The sequence below is a fragment of the Charadrius vociferus genome, unplaced genomic scaffold (genome assembly GCF_000708025.1).
Source record: "Charadrius vociferus isolate BGI_N301 unplaced genomic scaffold, ASM70802v2 scaffold173, whole genome shotgun sequence".
NCBI lineage: Eukaryota > Metazoa > Chordata > Aves > Charadriiformes > Charadriidae > Charadrius > Charadrius vociferus.
In genome coordinates, this window is record NW_009648369.1 from 864,950 (window position 1) to 882,481 (window position 17,532).

At 45.8% G+C, this 17,532-nt stretch overlaps 1 protein-coding gene across 1 annotated transcript in view; it reads right to left on the bottom strand.

The window, feature by feature from the left end:
• The window catches only part of LOC104286681 (protein eva-1 homolog C-like), a 216,205-nt gene extending 200,825 nt beyond the window's left edge, over nt 1–15,380 (bottom strand). Inside the window, exon 1 of the mRNA XM_009885299.1 lies at nt 15,281–15,380. Within this exon, the coding sequence (XP_009883601.1) occupies nt 15,281–15,380 (100 nt within the window). The remainder of the gene's footprint in view (nt 1–15,280) is intronic.
• Between the last annotated feature and the right edge of the window lie 2,152 nt (nt 15,381–17,532).

The following is a 17,532-nucleotide window of genomic DNA, read 5'->3' on the forward strand; positions in this document are numbered from 1 at the left end:
ACCTGTAGCTTTACCTTACTAGTACAGGTTTTAATGTTCCCAGAGCAGTCCTAAAAGCCTCATTAGAAACACCAATAATGATTGATCACTGGAGCACTAGCACGAACAAGCCATCAGAGTGAGAATAAAACAGAGCACTCACACAAACTTTGCTTGTGCCTGGTCATCAGGAGGGCTGGGTGCTCCCCTCATGGCCAGGCAAGACTTAAAGGGTGAGCAGCCTGGGAGAGTAAATTTCCACCTCTGTCCACCAATTTCCTGCATGCTCAATCTCTGTCTATATATATACACACACCATCAGATGGACATTTCCCTACCTCTCCCCACCACTTTTTTGTGACAAGCGTGCCTTCCACATGCCTAATGTCTAAGAAAACTTCTTACTCCCATTGCACATCCCACAGGGGCTGGAGCACAGCTGAGCTCTGTTATCACATGAGCCAGCCACCATTTACATTACAGCTTCTCTGCAATGCAAATCAGGCTCATTGTCACCAATGGAAAAAGCCCTAAATGAAAAGTTATTGCCCCTTGATAGCCACTCCTTCAAGAGCAGAAAAGGGTGTTGACCTCACTCTTGCCCCAACACCACCAGGCCAAGTGTTCAGGGAATAGCCTGATCTCCCTCCACGTCCACCAGAGCTGCCATTAAGCCAATGACATACAGCTGGCATGGAGGTAGCACTGATCTCCTTGAGAAAACTGTGCTGGAAAGGGGGCCAGAAAGCCCCTGAAACAAGGGATCAAGCATCTAGCCAGCCTCCCTCCCCATCCAGCATTTTGTAGCTTGGGCTGCTTTGGCCAGCAGGCACAGAAATGCAGCTCTGTACTAATCTCCCAACACTGACAAGACTGACAAAGGCTTTAAAAGGCAATTCTGCATTAAACAGGCATGGATACTAGAGCAAGATCTCATTCAGGGTACTAACAGCATCCTGCAGCCCTCACTAACCCCACAGCAGAAAAGTAGTTTCCAACCAGCAGAAGACTTTTGCACAAAGGGACAGGTCTGAGTTCAAAGATAATTCTGAAATCTCTTAGGATCAAGGTGGGTCGGGACAATTTGGCCCTTTGTAAGACAGCATGTAAAGTTTGGACCAAGTGAATTTTGATGCTGCACTGGGGAGCAGAGGAGGCACAGCTGGACCAGAGCCCCAGTGGTGAAGAAAGCAGTAGAGTTGTTTCATTCTCTACCAGCTCTCCAGGAGAGGCATGGAGGCACTGGAGGAAAGAATATCAGAGCGCTCCATTGGCAGGCCGAGCTGGCAAAGAAAATGCTCCCACCACACACAGCTGTGCCTTTACCTTACTCCAGGCCTGCTGCCCAGCTTGGGCAGGCAGCAACCATTGGTCTTACAGGCTAACAACTTGCTGAAGCAGCGTCTCGCCAAAAGCATTTGCTGGCAAACTTCACAGATGTGGGTAAACCCTCTGTATGCTCCTTTTGAATTCACACCGATGCTTTGGACTGCTGAAGTGCAAATAAAGGCATCCTTTGCAGGAGTTATTTCATCTAACTAGTCACAGACAGAATCAAGTAAAAACACTCACCTGAAAGCAGCAGATAGACAGGACTATCTATCTAACCATCTGCTCAGAGTTATCGATCTACTTTGGAAGACCTTTTTGTATCAGAAAGTCTTCAGAGAGGCAGCACACATACCCTTCAACTTCCCTGCCCCAAAACTATTTAGAAGTCACCGCAATCCGGGTAACTACGGGATCGGGACTCCAAAGAAATCCAGCAAGGAATCAAGCTACAATAAAAGATACAGGGAGACACTCAGGGAACAGGTAATTCAAAGGGACATGGTGGGCTTTGGGGCTGTGTAGGCAGGGACACACAGGAGGTCTGTGACAGTCTCTTTAATCACAGGCTCCCCTCACGTTTGAGCCAGGCCTGGGGCTACAGCCTCACACTTCAGGAGACCCAAGGGTTGTGCCTCCAATTGGCTTGATGATATTTTATTTCACTGAATGTGATTTCTTTCCCACGTGCCTCATTCTCCCCTGTATGCATAAAGGATGGCAACCTCTGAAAAAGCACTCAGAGAAATTCAGGGTGAGCATTAGTTATTATTTTTGACAGCACTTAAACAACATATGAAAAGGGTTTCTTTGTTGCTTTCTATTTTTTCCCTCCCATGAGAAACAAAAGACAATGTCCCATCCAATGCCTGCTTGAGAGAGTGACAGAGGTTGGCTCTGCCACAGCACTGCAGAAGTTCTGCTTTTGGGGGACTATTGTTTTTATTTCAGGAGTAAAAAAGGAAATGAGCAATCCCAGAAGGAAAGGGTCTGAATGCTTGCTTAGGCTGCGCCGTGAAGAAAAGAGATTGCTATTGTCAAAGGGTTTCATTGTTCTGATCTTTCTGAGAAATCTTTAAAAATATCCAGAAAAAAATGTAACAAGAACAGAAAACAGATCTGTTTCTTCAGCTGCCTATTTGCATCCTGGCTGGTGAGAGACAATCTATAGCTTAGCAGTGTTAATTACCCTGGTTAACCCTTGTTCTTGCTAATTACACTTACTTACAAAAAACACTTCATATCCATCAGGAGTGCGCATGAAGAGAAGGCAACTCTCCCTCATGTGAGTAGCCCCAGTGCTTTAAAATGAATTACTCACCAAGTCAGGGCTCCTCACCACTTAAGCATTAGCCTCCAGGCTAATCAATAGCAACAAATTACTACAACAACTGGCTAGGCTCATTCTTTCAATCGTGCCACTTTCAAACACTATCCACAGTCCGCCCTCCCTGCCCGATTGCTTCAACCACAAACTGCCAGCCAGGAGTCAAGCTCCCGGCCATACTTCCAAGATCACTCAGAGAAGTAGGACATAGGAGAGATGCCGGAGCACAAGGATTTCCTTAAGGAGCACAAAATGGCTCTTAACCCAGGAAGCAGTGGGATTTGCCCCTCTTAGCATCTTTAGCGTGACTCCATCTCATGGCTGCAGCCAGAATTAGCCAGGGCTGTACCTCTAATCTCCCAGAGCTGAAGGACCTCAGAAAGAGGAAAAATGGCAGATAATACAAATAAGTAGATAGATAGGGTGGATCCCAAAAGCAGAATGTGAGGATGCAAAGGGAAGAAAACAAATAACAAACAGACAACAGCATGTACAACACCAGCACTGAACTAGGGCCAGAGGCATGCACATGAGCATCTCCAGAAGCAGCACCTTCAGAGCTCAGCACTTCTCCTGAGCCATATTTCCCTGAGATCATGCTGCAGGCACAGTCATGCTGCTCTCTTGCTGGCACCAGTGTACACAGCACCAGCAAAATACTCTTGGTCCCAACTGCTCAATAGAACAGCTTGGACAGTCCATGCGCAACTCATCAAGAGCCAACAACCATCACCAAGAAGAACAGACAGAACCAGCACAGGTCACAGGTGAAATGGTTTGTCTTTCTTTTGCCTTAAAAAGATCTTCCTGTGTCCGGATGTTGGAGACGTTGGTTTGAATAGGTCTGGATTTTCTGATCTGTAGAAGACAGTAATGCTGAGAGGCAGAAGAAGATCATCTTCTGTCTCACAGGTCAAACCGGTGAAGAGTGGCCCTTAATCATCCAATACCCTGCAACAGGCATCTTAATCAGTCTTGTACTCTAATAACTTAAATCAAGGGAAGCATTCAAAAATCACTTTATCATTCATATTGTGATATCACAGTGGCCAAACGACTTCCTTTTCACCCCCCAGCAGGCTTTTCTTGAGCAGAAACAATCACCACCAGCTCCACCACACAGATGTGTAAGCGATGGGAAAATGCAGAGGAGGCTGGAGTGAACAAAAGGCACTTCAGCCCTGCTGGGGTCAGAATGCGTATCTGTACGGTAGGTTGGACTCTTCGCTAATCCAGCTCTGTTTCTAATGAGATTGGTTCCCATTACAGCAAAAAGAGGTAAGGGGACCATTGTCATGCAGCTTAGGGAAGAAAAATAATCTTATCAGTTTGAACTTGAACCCTGCCCTCCAATTATATGGACATTTAAGAAAAGAGAGATAAAGCAATTTTCGTTTTTCCAGCAAGAAAGATGAGCTGTCTAGCACTAAGCATTGAGCTTCCTGCAGCTGCTGATAGACCTTTACACTCCAGCCACCAGCTACACCATTGCCAAAACGTACTAACCACTATCTGGGCATGCTGACTCTGAACCAAATCCAAGCCAAATGCCACCAACTGAATTTACAGTGCAATTTATTGGGATAGCAGAGCCTCTACTCTTGCAGTACAGCCAAAGCAAAAGCCTGGGGTTGCCAGCTAAAGACAAGCAAACCCAAAGGGTAGGAAGAATCAGAAAATTTTTTCACCCCTCCTTGCTGAACCTCTGTCTTTGCCTCCCTATTCAATCCACCAGCTCCTCTTGGCTGCTACAGAAGAGAGACCATCCTCTTCTGGGAGTTCTGCGTCCCACACAACGCAGCTAAAACAAAGAACATTTTGGCAAATAACAGCCAGGCTTCAGCTATTCTTTTTTCTATACAATTCATTCCATCAAAGTTGTTTAGCTGAACAAAAACTAGCGCTCTCCTTTATTGTGAGGCTAACAATAAACTAACATGTGAGCACAGCGTGGGTCACAGATGTGTGCGCTTCATCATCAACTGCGGAGCCTCTTCCCTGCTCAACTCACTTTTATAAAGCTTTAACCTCTTTGAGCTGGAATTCAGCTTGAGCTCATAAACCAGGAAGCAAACAGTGTTAACACAACAGAAGCGGCCCCTGTACAAAAGATACACGAAGAGATGGACGTGCTTTGGAAACAGTCAGATCAACCACCTCAGTTGCCAAGGGGTTACCCACACAATAAAAACCTAGAAAGAAAACAAACTGGACAAATCCCAGGGGCTCTATTTTTAGTGACATCACTTGCACCAGAGGATCTTTATTTGTGCCTTTGAACAGACACGTTGACGGGTTTTTTTCTCCTATGAAGGAACAGAAATGAACAAGACAAAAAGTCTTCAAAACTCATTTTTAAAAGAAGATCTCTTGGGATACGTTCCAAGGACTGACCCCAAATTTGTAACCCAATTTTAGGTATTCTTTTCTCATCCCAAATAAAGTAACTCTTATCTCATCGTAAGGAAAGCAACCCTCAAAGCATGATTGCTCTAAGAAAAAAAACTATGCAAAACGAGACCCTTCTTACAACTGCACTTTATGGTCTCTGATCATATCTGCCAACTGAAAGCTCGCTATCATATCCACCTCTAGCTTGCACTACATATAAAATACAGGTGTAATGTTGCCCTTTCCTTAGTGTACTGGGTCTGGCTGTAATGGAGTTCATTTTCTTCATAGCAGCTCATATGGTGCTGTGCTTTGGATCTGTGACCAAAACAGTATTGATAACATATTAACATTTTGGCTATTGCCGAACAGTGTTTGCACAGCATCAATGCTTTCTCTGTTTCTCATTCTGCCCTCCCAGTGAATAGATTGGAGGGTGCACAAGAGGCTGGGAGGGGACGCAACCAGGCAGATGACCCCAACTAACCAAAGAGATATTCCATGCCATATAACATCACATTCAGCAATAAAACGGAGTAGAGCGGAGTTTAGGTGAGTCAGCCATCTTTTGCATGGGAACTGGCTGGGCATTGCTCTACATGTGGGAAGCAGTGAGTGATTGCCTTTGCATCACTTATTTTGCTTTCTTTTTTTTTTTCTTCCACTTCTTCCTCAATAGCTATGAAACTATTTTTTCTCTTGACCCATGAGTTCTCTTGCTTTTACTCTTCCTTTCCTCTTCCCCTGTCTTACTCGGAGTGGGAGGGGAGGCGAGCAAGCGGCTGTGTGGTGCTTAGCTGCCTACAGGGGTTAACCCGCAACGCTTAGTTACATGCACTTGACTTTGCAACTGTAATGCTCATTTTAACCTGTGCAGCCTAATTGCATATATGCATTACAGTATTGGAGAAGGAATTGTGTGTCAAGTACCACATATTTCTTCCTACCCATCACAGCTTGAGAGGATGGGTAAGGGGCTGCTCCTGGAGAAAGAGGTAGATACAAACAAATCTCTGAAATATTGGGCAGTTAGAGCTCCTGATGCTAATCTCTCTACCTTGGATCTTCATCTGTGCAATGCAGGTAACATGCCAGACTCTGCTTCCAGAAAGGTAAGTTCATCCCTGTTTCTAGGACACTTACAACAAGCAGAATATGATTTAAATAACACATGGTAAATAAGGCCCTAGGGCCCTAATGAACCAGAAGGATAAATAAAACAATTGTCAGGCAGCTGTCCTGCACACTGGACAGTACAGGAGTCCCAAGGAGGTGGAGAAAAAGTAGTATGTTCTCATTCAAGAGTAACTCATACCATAAAACCCCAAAGGGCTGGACTAAAGTAGTTAAAACTACCTTAATTTTAACGTTTCTTAACTTCTAAATGTTTGGTTTGCAACCTTAATACTGTTATTTGAATGTTCCACACGAAAATTAAACGTTTTCAAAAGCAAAGTACAGAATTTCGTCCCATAACATCTTATGGGCATCGCCAGGGCCACAGCAGCACTGCACTCCCAGGCCCCACACAGACCACAGAGGTAAGAGATTTCCCAAAGACTGTGGCCCAAAACTGAACATAATCCAGCTACAGCAGCTCAAGTTACCACCTATCAGTCTAATTGTACTAAGTGTCTGTACTCTTGGCCCAATACACCTTTAAGGGAAAACATGTGAGCCAAAAGCCTTTGCAAAATACAGCAAACATGGGAAATGAATGCCAGGAATAGCACCTGCCATAGAGCGACCTTAATATCAATGGAGAGGAGTAAGCAAGAAGCTCACAGCTGAGCCCACAGGTCCTAGACACAGGATGCACGTCACCTCAACCCACAGAGCGATACAAAAAAATCACAGAGGAAAAAAAGCAGCAGAAAATTCCCCCCACTGCTGTATTTGTTTTTATATTTATGTGTTGCAGAAAAAGCCCATTTTAAACCCTTGAGGCTAATACAACACATCGATAATATCATAGCAGCAAAACCACAGGCATCTGATAGATGAAAATAAAGCAACACCATCACATAGGGGGTCTCAGAGTAGGTGGTCTGAATGGTCCCTTTCCAACAAGCAGCACCATCAGGTCCCTAGTCTACCGAGGATTTAGTATAACTTCCCTGAAGACAACCCTCTCGCACCCTGACAATATTCTGGTGCTTTTATGGGCTGCTGGAGGAACAACAAGTGTCTCTGCTGGCAACTAGTGTGTTGACAACAGGTCAAAAGATGACACTCAAAAGTATATAGTGAAGTTCTTTGATTGTAGGTGGCTGATAAAACTTATCGTACACCTCTAGGCCTTTTCCTCTTAATGTAACATTAAAAAAAAAAAAAAATCTTTTTTCTACCTCTGTGTTCCTCTGTTGTTAAGGATGTGGGATACTTTGCCAGCAGGTGGATGTGACCTCCCCTGCTCACCACAGCTAAAGTGCTTGGACAACATCTACTGCAAATTCTTGAGCAATATGCTATATCCATCTGTTAATTCAAATACACTGCTGAAACCTGACCACTCGGAGAGTTTGCCCAAACTGCAGGTCTCACACACACTACTCCATCTTCATGCAAAGATCCACACGGATCCAAGAGTGATTATTGTACAGCAAGGCCTAACATCCAAAGGAGCCCCATCAACACTGATACCACAGCATCTACCAACATGGTTCAAGAGCGCATAGTATATTTGAAGAGACTCAGCCAAGATTCATTTTACTGTGCAACTCAGAACTGCCAAACCATCATTGTCTCTCTGACGTGAAAGGACACGCACTGGGTTCCAGGCAGCCAAGCATTAAGCATCCCTGAAAGAGCAGACATATATACTTTAATTACTACGAATGAGCTCATATCCTCAGTTAGTGAGCTGAGCCAGGCATACTTGGGTCGGCCCAAACCCAGGCTGAGAGAGACACAACTCACCATCTTTCCTCAGGCAAAAGGAGCAGCTAGGTAAATAAATAAATAAAAATAATAATAACAGTAATAATAGGTAACCCAAGCAATTCTCTTAAACATGTTCACAATTATTACTTCTATATTAGATTTAATCAGCCAGAAGATGAGTTGGGATTAACTTCTGTGCATCCTGCAAAGTTCTTGGCAAGTCAGCAAAGTTGCCTCACAGCTGAGCAGAATTTGGCCCTTGCCTGTCTCTTGGAAGGAGCACAAAAATCCCAGACAAGAGCAGTAACCGGATCAGTGAGGCACAGCACTGCAAGGACACAAGGAACCTTGTAGTATTGCACCAAACCAACCTGACCAAAAATCCTCTGAACTACTTTGAATAGCACATTGAGTCTATTCCTGCAGGCAGGCACACACCTTTCAAGGGACAGAAACAGACTGAATCTGTGAAAGTCTTGGGTATCTGGATTAAAAAAAGGAATGACAAGAACACAAAAATAAACAGGGGCAGTTGCTTCAAATGGTTCCCCACAGGGACTGGGATTGTCGTCTTGGAAGAGAAAGCAGAAAGTTCAATCTCCACATGCACAAACATGCCAAGCAGAAGCAGCCAATCTCAAATAAGACATGTAAACAGTCCTGGTGTTGGCCACCTAGATCACTGTACGCCCACCTAAACACAGAATAGTCCAATTTTCAGTTCTGAACACCGAGCACTTTGGAAGATTGGGCCATGTTTAAATTAACATCAACAAAAGGATCAGCAGAAGTGCCAAGTGTAAATACATAGTTTTTCTCCCCCTGCAGAGACTGAGCTTATGCTGCTCCCCCATCCCCCTCAGCTTAAATTATGATTTTAGCTTCTAAGTATCTCGGTTGAGAAAGGATACATTAAAATTCCAACCTTTTTTTTTTTAATTGACCAAACGCTTTGTGTTATATAAAATCTGCTTTCACAGTCTTAAACCAGGGGAAAATTTTAACCTAAGGACATAAACAGTTGCTTTCTTAATTCTGCAGCATTTGTATCCCTAACAACACACAGACATGGGAAAAATGCTGTAAAGACATTTTCCTCAAACAGACTGTGCATCTAGTGGGTACTGAAAACCTGGGATACTTTGAAGTGATTACTACAGTGGATTATTATTTTTGTTTGTTTTGATAATAATACTAATTAAATAAAGCGTTCCTGGTACTGACATCAGTTTGCATCAGTGGATCAGTTTCTGGGCCACTGCAATTAGTAGGTACTATATGAACATTGCTAATCATCACACAGACGCTGGGATCCCTGAGCTCTCTTGGCTCTTGCTGACAGCTCTGATAGCTAAAACAGTGGATTTTCCACATGACGTGAGCCAGATGCATACATATGGCTCTTGAGCTTGAAGTCATTACCGACACGTTTCACACGGACCCCTCACGAGACATCCTGGCACCCACAGCAACGCCGTCCGTCCGTCCATCCCTCCCTCCCCGACGGTGCCTCCTTTCCCTGGCATCGCAAATCCAGACCTGCAGCTGGTTTTTCACAGCAATAACAGCAGCGCCTCTGGTCACAGGCAAGGACTGCAAACACATGGAATTGGAAACACGTGTTTCTCTTCCTGAAGCTCACTTTGGTCCCCTCAGCTATCAGCAAAAGTAAACTCTGAACATTTTAAGAGTCGGCAAGCGCTGAGTCTTAAAGCGTTATCATCGCAACCTTACAGCATTATCATCGCAACCGTTGGGAAATCCATGGTGTTTTCTGGAGCTGGCCTCAGGACAGGAGTACACAGACATTGTATCTTTACTTAACATGGTATACTGACACCCACAAAGCTGCATCCCTGCTGACAAACCAGAACAACTCTCTAAGGCACCAAAATAGCCGCAGCTTCTGTGCATCTTCTTCTCCTCCTCCTCTCCCAACAGCAGCAGAACTGGCACTTGCTATCCACCCCCCCTTGATTTCCTCCTCCACCACCTCTCAGCTCTCTGAGGTCTTTAAACTGCTTCTCACGAACAGACAAACATATCTGACACAGAATGGAATGCCACTTCCCTTTATGAGAACTGCTCAGCCATGGCTGCCAGATCCAGCCATCCCCTTCAGCTCCCCAGACCCATCCCCTACAGCTCACCATGCCGCCACATCTCCAGAACATTACTAGGAGAGATCAAACCTGGTCTTTGATGAGGTTTTGGACTTTGTCACCTCTGCAAAGGAGAATTTCTCTACCCCAGCACAGACCTCCCTCAGTAAGCCAAACTGCAGGCCACACAGCTGTGATGGATGGGTTGGCACGCATGACCTCCAGCTGAGGAGGAAAACATCACCTGGGGCAAGGACCTCTTCAAGCAGCAGCCTGAGATCCATCCAACCTCATGACTCAGAGCCCTTCACCAAGAAAAGGTGTGGAGGTGACCTGGGTTTGGCTACATCTTTAAACAAAGTCTAAGCATGTGTGTTTGCCCCTGGGGCCAAAAGCACAAACTTCATTACTGAGTTTTGGAAAAGAAATTGTACCTGACTTTCTCTTGAAAATCCCCCTTTTGCAGCCTGCACCTTTCAGCACAAGAAAATCCTGGACCCCCCTTGACACCGTTGACCCATTCAGGGCTCCAAAACCAGTATCAAAGTCTGATTAAAGCCATTCAAAAGCTGTTAGCATGTAGATTTTGGTGATAATTTGGTGAATGGACTTGTCAAACAAATTGCCATTATTATGGACTGATTAAATGCAATCAAGGAGAAGTGCCTTTCTCCTCCCAACTCCAGCCCTCATCAGCTCAAACAAACACACTGAGCCAATTAGCAGGGAGGTGGCAAAAGCAGCTTTCACTTGAATCCTGCCATTCTTGGGGAGGGGGGAAATACAACAACAACAACAACAACAACAACAACAACAACAAATCTTTGTGCTTTCAAAGCCAGGAAGAGCCTCCTGGGAGAGATCCCAAAAGTTACCCAGGGCTCACCTGCAGGGTGTGGATGGGAGTTATCAGTATTCATCTGGCTCGATGCCGGATCAGCTCCCTTAAGCAATGTGCTGCTCACATCCAGCTTGTGCCAAATATAATGCAAAGAACATAAATATAAAAGCAGGCCTAGGGGGAATATCACTACTGGGACTGTTATTCCTACAGCTTTATGTCCTGCAGCTGGGTTCTCCTGTGTCAGAAAAGGCATGAGCTCCCATCAAAGCTATTTCCATGCCTAGAAAGCTAAGGTTTTGGCTTAGGTCCCTGCAGTGGATTCTCTGATGTCTGCAAATGGTTGAGCTCACAGCACAGCCTTTTCTGCACTGTAGCGGTAGCGAAGGGATCTGTCTCCGCTAAGATGAAACTCGTAGCAATTGCATAGATCTGATGCCACTATCTTTCTGCCCAACGTGCCTGAAATGAGCTAATGAATGGGAAGGTTACTGGGGAGAATTGGAGCACGGCATCATAATTACAGAAGCCTAATTCCCTGCAGGTATGCAGCTGTAAATTAAATGGTCACCTTGGCTGGCAGTGGGCAGAGCAGAATTCAACATGCGTTTGCATTAATTAACTTCAGAGACAGGAATCCCACGGCTGGAGCTAGACAGCACACAGGATATGAGCAATAGCTGTTGACTAGGCTTTCGACTAAGCTTTCAGTGCCTGCATTTTAAGTTAGCACCAAAGACTAATTTTGGCCCCATTTTCATTAACCCAGTCCCTCTAAGGAGCAAGCTCTGTGCACTGCACAAGAATCACTGCCTCCCAGAGCCTACGCAGAGGAGCTATGGCATAGCTTCCTCCAGCAGCGCAAGCCATTGCGTTGTCTTGGACTCCCACCACAAACAGAAAAGGGCTAAAACAAAGGTGAAGTTTTATCAACCAGAAGGGATTTCAGAGACTTCATTGCTGGAACTGAGAACAGGATTAAGGGGTTATAGCTAAAACACAGAGACTCAGAAAACCAGCCTCTTACCCCACACCTCATCACAGTCTTCAAGTGTCACCTTGGACATAAGGGGTATGTGACACATCATGACACTAGGTCCTGAGCCTTCAAACAGTCCTGAGCACAAGAACTGATCACAGAATGAGATTAGATCGAGAGCTCATACTACAAGCAGCCACAGAGAAAAAAGTCCAGGCCTTCTTAAGAAGTGGCTGCAAAGTGCCACTCTCTCCCCAAGGATCTGCTTCCTACCCCCACACCCTCCTGCAAACATCAACGTTTAAAGAACTATTAAAGAAAACAACTTCAAAACTCTTCACATAGTTCAAATACTTCACTTAAAAGGAATTTTAATTCTTACATCTCAGATTGCACCAGTCCCCAGCAGGACATGCACTCATCATGTTCACGTTGTGGCATTTGAGCTGTTCAAACAGGAGGGATGGAGCCACAGTGTGAGACCATGCACTCAGAGCTTGGGAGACAAGTTGATGGAGATCCCCACCAGCTCTACCTGTGCTTTCCGTGAGTAACCCAGTTCACCATACCTCTGCTTACCCTCTCAGGGTGCCTTCTCATGACCTACATAAAAAAAGAAATCTTGCAGCCAGCAGACACACACCTTGAAGACCCAGCCAGTGGGAGAGTATTGGGAGCAGTGGGAGGTGGGTGGGCGTGCAATTCTTGGTAATGCTTTTGGCCAGTGATGGTGCATAGCTATGGTCTGTGTGTCAGATCTGTGCTGCCTGTGATCTGTTTAGAGATCAAGACTGGCCAGGCCTAAGCTGTTTCTTTCCAGGGCTGGGTCTATGCATTCTGTCTGGCCCATCACGAAAAGGCTGTGACCTGTTACTAACAGCAGCACCTCCCTGGCAGCACCAAGTCAAGCCAAGCCAAGAAGCCGGAGAAGCTTTGTTGCTAAACAAGGTCTATAGGACTGAGTTTAAAAAAGCATTCTTCTCCAAGGAGCATCAGCAGCTCTCTCTGGACAGTACTGTTATTTGCAACCTGGAAAAACCCTTCCATCCCAGTGAGCTGTGTCACCTCCCTCCAGCATGTGGGCAGCAGTCGAACTGCTGCAGAAACCTCATGGGATCACAGCAAACCTTGCATTCCTCAGCACCAATAATCAATACAAATCCACTCATCTCCTTGGGATGCAGACAATTCATGTTTTGGATGCACCACCTCTACCTGGGATGGCATACGGTAAGGTTATAAGGCTCCCCCAAAGACATTCACCTGCTCCTTTCCAGCCATGCCAGAGAAGAAGCCAGAACGCCCCAAAGTATAGAAGAAGTATATAAGTGGCCAGAAACCATTACATCAAATTATGTTAAAAGGCTACCTCTCTTCCATTCCTCATGCCAGCTGACGATTCATATATAGGGGTAAGAGTAGCAAACAAGGCGCTCCATCAGGTTGAAGAGTTATTTGGGCCACTACTCCTTCATAGAGGCACCCGGTGTGTGCCCTCAAGCACTGCAGGGAGACAAATGGGGTCTTTGCAAAACGTATCGAGGAAGCATAAGATGCAGCTACCCAGATCCTGAACTTAAAAAACGGTATTCGAGCTGCTCCACACTGGGTACAGCCCTTTCCTGCAGCAAACCATGTTTCCTGTCCCGCAGGGTACAGTCAGTCCAACAAAACTGGGGCCATTTGCCAAGCCTGCTATCAGAAAACATAGCTTGGATCTAGTGGAAGATTTCAACAGTTGTGGACACACACAGGAGGTTATGCTGTTGGGATTACAGACCCTGCTTCAGAGTACAGCCTTGCCACGCATGTTTACAGGGTTTTAAGCCACCTCTCTTCTCCCAAAGTGTGACAGTACAGCTGGATGTTGCAGAAAACATGATTTTGTAATCAGCAACCTTCTTATCCATTTTTTTTAAAAGGACCACTTCTGCCCACCCTGCCAGCATCGCCAAAGCCTATTGAATTTGCTTCCATTGCTCTGGGTATGTTGCACATACACAGTATGCAGTACCATTGCTCTGTGACACTTTCGCACATTTTAACACTTAGCAATTTAGCATGGCTGACACGAACTTTATCTGTATTTTGGAAGGACCAGTACTCTCCCCATTGCAGCTTTAGCTCCTGTCGTGCCCACTCCATGCACCCCTTCTGCATTAATTTGCTCGCAAGGAGTAGCTCAGAGAAAGCTCAATGCCAAGCAAGAGATAAAAACACAACTAGAAACGGGGAAATGCCTCAGCCCTTTCCATTCAGAGGCAGATCTGCCCTGAATGGCAGCCCCCAGGACTGATCTGCCTCCAAAGGAGACTCAATCACAAGCAAGTCAGCCCCCTTCAATTCGCAGTAAGACTTAGAGCTACTGTATATATTCCACCCCCCACCCCACCCCCCCCAAGCTCCTCCTTTCTAACACAAATCTCTCCCAGCACGCAGACACATGCACTCCCAGGCAGCGAACAGCAGCGTTGTGATGTGTTGAAACCCAAGTCCGGTGAGATTCAACTCTTGAAAATGACACTTTTTCATCAGCAAACTATAACTGGCATCTCTTATCTGCCACTAGAGTTTTGCAACACACAGCTGAAGAATATGACAGACTAGTTCTTCACACTAGGACCCAAAATTAGAATCAATATCCCAAAAGCAAAGTGACCCTCACTAGTCATTCCCGAGCAAACTAATCAACCCTGCTCAACTGTAAAATGAGATCTGTTATATTTTCCCTGATCCACATGCACATCCATAAAGAACAGACACAGAAAAGTCATTTTAAATTGACTGATGCAGCTGTACACAGTTATAAAACTTACATGGGACTCCATACCTTCAAAGTGCTGTATATTTACCTGCTGTCCACAACTCAAAACAAATGCTATGAATGTTTTTAGAGTCAGAAATTATTTAGAAATGAAACACATCTCCTGGCTTGAGTAAACATAGGCTCCGAAAAGAATTCATTCTGTGCATGTAACATCTCCTTTATCTCAGCTCAGGGGACTTTTGCAACTATCAGGAGCTGTATGTTAAGAGGAGGGGAATCTGGCCCTTTACAATATAATTGGGTCTTGCTATGTTAGCTTTAATTTATGCACTAGACCTTCCCAGTCTCTTAACCTAGCTCTTTTCACTCCTCAGAGAAACACAGCATAAAACCTGCTACAAACTTACACTCTGCCTTTCCTCGCTCCCAAAGTTACTCAGACCAACAGCTGAAATAGTTTTGCTGAGGGTTATTGAGAGGCTTTTGACAAACTCAAAATCCTCTTATGGAAGATGCTTTCGATCAGCTTATTTTAAAAAGATTAAAATTACTCCCCACATAACTATCCCAGATCTGCTCATATCCACTTTCCCTGAGCTGCTCCTGAGCACTCTAATAATATTAGACCTCCCATCCACAAGCAGCCGTCCAGCACATGAAGGGATCGGCGCTTCTCCCTTACCTGAGAAGTCTGCAGAAGTCTTAGCAAAGTTGCTGAAAGCTGTCAAGCACACGAGTCCTACGAGGAAGGTGGAGGTGGGAGACACATCTGGGCAGCACATCCTTAAGTATCCTCACGGCTTGTTTTCTTCCAGTGAAAAGGAAAGCGCTTTCTGCCCCAATCCAGCACTCCTCATTGCCCGGAGAACAGCGTTAGTCCCATCGCTTGGAAGGATCACAGCGAGCAGCGGGGAAGGAAAAGCACTGCGCGCACACACACACACTCACACACACACATCCCTGGGAGTGAATGAATCCCGGCTGAGTGGGGCTGGCGAATGAGACAGACCTACCTGAGCCTTGGCGGAGGTCCCAGGGTCCTAAAAGCCATCGCTTCACCCAAAATTGCTTCAGACTATTACTGTGCAGCTGTCCAGCAGCAGCACCGCAAGCTGGCGCGGGGGAGGGGGGGAGGGGAGACACCTGGGGGGCTGGTTTGGAGAAGCCTGGTTGCTGTTGGTTTAGGTGCCGGGGGATCTTGTCTCTCCAGTGCAGACAGACAGAAGGACGGGGAGTATTTTCAAAGGAGGGAGCCCAAAACAAATGCCTGAACTCACAAGGATTTTTCGAGCGACGAATATTTGTAGCTGCTGCTGTGAGCAGCGGTGTCCTGCCAGACTGGTGACAGAAGAATTCAGCTGTGTCCACCATTGAGACTGATCCTACAGGACAGACTGAGAGAGTTGGGGTTGTTCAGCCTGGAGAAGAGAAGTCTCTGGAGAGACCTTATAGCAGCCTTCCAGTACCTAAAGAGGGCCTACAGGAAGGCTGGGGAAGGACTTTTTACAAGGGCATGTAGTGACAGGATGAGGGGGAATGGCTTCAAACTGGAAGAAGGGAGATCTAGATTAGATATGAGGAAGAAATTTTTCACTCTGAGGGTGGTGAGACACTTGAACAGGTTGCCCAGAGAAGTTGTGGTTGCCCTGTCCCTGGAGGTGTTCAAGGCCAGGCTGGATGGGGCTTTGAGCAACCTGGTGTAGTTGGAAGTGTCCCTGCCTGTGGCAGGGGGATTGGAACTAGATGGTCTTTAAGGTCCCTTCCAACCCAAACCATTCTATGATTCCATGATTCTACAATGGAGGAAACTTTGCACAGGCCCAGCGATCAAACCCTCCTGGATCTCATTGCAAGGACTGGGACTGGTGTCAGGCCACTTATCCAAAATCCTCCTTCCTTTTAATAGCAGCCAGTCGTGCCAGACTCCCTCTATCCCACTGCACCCCTGTCCCCTCCATCAAGCTCAACAGAGGATTTTCATGAAGATCATATCCTGAGGTGTTCAGACCCAGGAGACCTGCCTCCTTCCGTAGCAACTGGTTTAACCTCCAACTAGCATGGACTTAGCTGCTGACTCAAGCACTGCTCACCTGGCAGAGTTAAAGGAAGGCTCCAGCTCACCTGGAAGCACATCCAGATCCTGCCTGATATTCATCCACATCCTGGCAGCATCAAGCCAGCCATGCTGACTTGGAAGAGTTGAGCTCTGGGGACGCAGATGTGGCCTGGACTGGTGGACCCGGTTCTCCCTGGGTCCAGGAGATCCTGGACTTTGGTCATCACTGTTAGGTACAGCTTGGGCATAGGCTTTATGTATAAATAATGGACATAACCAGTATACCTAGGCCAAGTGTCCGTGCAGAGAGCAGGGATAGTTTTCATAGGCAAAGCCAACACCAGCCATTTGGCGGCCCGTGTATACACCTACACAAACCTACAGAGCAGTACCATGTGAGGCTGCCAGGGAAGGGGAGATGGAGCCAAGCACACACACAGATGCTGAACAAAGCCACAGCTTCTATCCAGCAAAAATAACCTGAATGGGAACATTCAAAGAAAACCATGACTGGTTTTTACTCCTCTGTCCTGTTCATCCACGTGGAATTAAGCGAAACTTTCCAAAAACATTCACCTTAGACCCAAAAACAAGCGTAAGAGACTTCAGCCCAAAGGGCTCTAGTTTTTTTCAGAGTTGAGTGCACTCATAAAAAATTTCTTGTGATGAAATTTCTAACAATGTGTCAGCTATTCTCAGATGAAAATCAGACTGGCTGTCAGATTATATGTGAAAGACATTTTCAAGAGTGCTGCCATGAAAACCACAGTCATTGTTTCCACCAGAAATCTGTTCTTCGGCGATCTGCATGCTAAAACCAAACCTCAAGGGGAGCTGTAAGTCTGTGGCCCCGTTTGCATTCTGTCCATGCTGCTGCT